Genomic DNA, 2,131 nt, shown 5'->3' on the forward strand with positions numbered 1-2,131 from the left:
AACAAAAGGGGGATCTCTGCAGAAAACTTGGCTGGGAGGTCCCTGAGTTCCTTTAAAGCCACCAAGAGTGCAGCCCATCATTGACTCAGTCTGTGGCCTCAGGGAAGGTGGAGATAAACAAAATGAGAAATGGCACAAACAGTGACTTTTCCTTTTGGACAATATGAAAAAATATAAAACAAAGAAACAGAACCTCCAAAATGAAACCGACAAGAAGTATCAAAGATGACTTTTATTACCAGTGATTTGCAGAAATTGGCAATCGCTTTAATTTTACTGAAACCATCTAGTCATCAGTCTGCACACTGCAGCCTTGAGCTCCTGGTTCCTCAGGCTCTAGATGAGTGGGTTCAGGGCTGGAGGCACCACTGAGTACAGAACTGACAGGGCCAGATCCAGGGATGGGGAGGAGAGGGAGGTGGGCTTCAGATGAGCAAACACGACAGTGCTGAGGAACAAGGAGACCACAGCCAGGTGAGGGAGGCAGGTGGAAAAGGCTTTGTGCCGGCCCTGCTCAGAGGGGATCCTCAGCACAGCCCTGAAGATCTGCACATAGGAGAAAACAATGAACACAAAACAGCCAAGTCCTATACAGAAACTTACAGCAAGAAGTCCCACTTCCCTGAGGTGGGATTTTGAGCAGGAGAGCTTGAGGATCTGTGGGATTTCACAGAAGAATTGGCCCAGGGCATTGCCATAGCACAGGGGCAGGGAAAATGTATTGGCTGTGTGCATGAGAGCATGGAGAAAGGCACTGGCCCAGGCAGCTGCTGCCATGTGGGCACAAGCTCTGCTGCCCAGGAGGGTCCCGTAGTGCAGGGGTTTGCAGATGGACACGTAGCGGTCATAGCACATGATGGTCAGGAGGAAATACTCTGCTGAGATGAAGAACACAAAGAAAAAGAGCTGAGCAGCACATCCTTTGTAGGAGATGGTCCTGGTGTCCCAGAGGGAATTGTGCATAGCTTTGGGGACAGTGGTGAGGATGGAGCCCAGGTCGGTGAGGGCCAGGTTGAGCAGGAAGAAGAACATGGGCGTGTGCAGGAGGTGGCCGCAGGCTACGGCGCTGATGATGAGGCCGTTGCCCAGGAGGGCAGCCAGGGAGATGCCCAGGAAGAGGCAGAAGTGCAGGAGCTGCAGCTGCCGCGTGTCTGCCAATGCCAGCAGGAGGAAGTGGCTGATGGAGCTGCTGTTGGACATTTGCTCCTGCTGGACATGGAGATCTGTAAAAAAAGTAATCATGGAATAGTTTTGTCTGGAGAGGAGGTTCAATATCCCAGCACAGCTTGGTGGCACTTTCCCCCCACTGCCTGCCCAGGGCTCTGCTGCCTGGAGCTGTCCCTGCCTGCAGCTGCTTCCCTGTGCCCAGGGCTGGGCCCTGCCAGTGCTGCCAGAGCCCAGCCCAGCCCTGGGGGCTCAGCTCTGCCCTGAAGAGCCCTCCCAGCTCAGGCACTGCCCAGGGGCAGCTCTGGCTCTGCAGGCTCTGATGGCAACGTCAGAGCACTCCTGAGGAGGCTGGAAAAGTGACACTGATGCTGCCTGCAAGAGACTCTCTGCTGATTTCTCTCACTGCCTGGTTTATTAAGATCTGAGAGAAAATTGTTTGATTTTTCTCAATATGAACTGAGAGAAGAACATGTATGTGCAATTTTCCATCCAGGCAACACAGAGCAGTAGATTTAAAAAGCAGGATTTTCTCTTTTATGCAGCCTCTGCCTTGCTGTGCTCCTTGTATAATCTACCTGGAAATATTCTGCAGTTAAATGTCATGCTGGGAGCAGTCAGCACACAAGGAGAACCCTTCCACGCTTTACCAGCTGTCTCCTTCCACCCAGATCTTGTCCCCCAGCACTGTGAGCAGCTCCCAGAGCTGGCTGAGAGCTGTCCCTGGCAGGCAGCAGAGTCCCTGGCCCAGCACAGCGCCCTGGGCTGCAGGACCCTGCTCTGCAGGACAGCCCTGGGCACCCCTGGCTGCTCTCCACAAGAGATAATCAGAGAATGTACTCACAGAGTCTGTAGGCATTGGGATGTTTCAGCTTTAGGAGATCACTGCAGGAGCTGCAGCTGCCTTGTGTCCTGCAGCCAGAGGTTCCTGTGTCAAGGGCTGGGAGTGATTCTCCCGCAGTCACTT

The 2,131-nt window shown here is 53.3% G+C and overlaps 1 protein-coding gene across 1 annotated transcript; it reads right to left on the reverse strand.

Annotated features, from left to right (window-relative positions):
• Positions 1 to 323: 323 nt before the first annotated feature.
• Positions 324 to 2,125, reverse strand: LOC120748183 (olfactory receptor 14C36-like). The gene is made up of 2 exons (XM_040054268.2): positions 2,009 to 2,125; positions 324 to 1,223 (listed from the first exon to the last, which is right to left on the reverse strand). Exon 2 carries the CDS (start codon positions 1,198 to 1,200, stop codon positions 337 to 339), a length of 864 nt encoding a protein of 287 aa, XP_039910202.1. The 5' UTR covers positions 1,201 to 1,223; positions 2,009 to 2,125; the 3' UTR covers positions 324 to 336.
• Positions 2,126 to 2,131: the final 6 nt, after the last annotated feature.

The sequence above is a fragment of the Hirundo rustica genome, unplaced genomic scaffold (genome assembly GCF_015227805.2).
Source record: "Hirundo rustica isolate bHirRus1 unplaced genomic scaffold, bHirRus1.pri.v3 scaffold_649_arrow_ctg1, whole genome shotgun sequence".
Taxonomy (NCBI): domain Eukaryota; kingdom Metazoa; phylum Chordata; class Aves; order Passeriformes; family Hirundinidae; genus Hirundo; species Hirundo rustica.

What these genes read in the sequence shown, in the direction of transcription:
- LOC120748183 (XM_040054268.2), bottom strand. Translation starts at nt 1,200, where the DNA reads ATGTCCAACAGCAGCTCCATCAGCCACTTCCTCCTGCTGGCATTGGCA.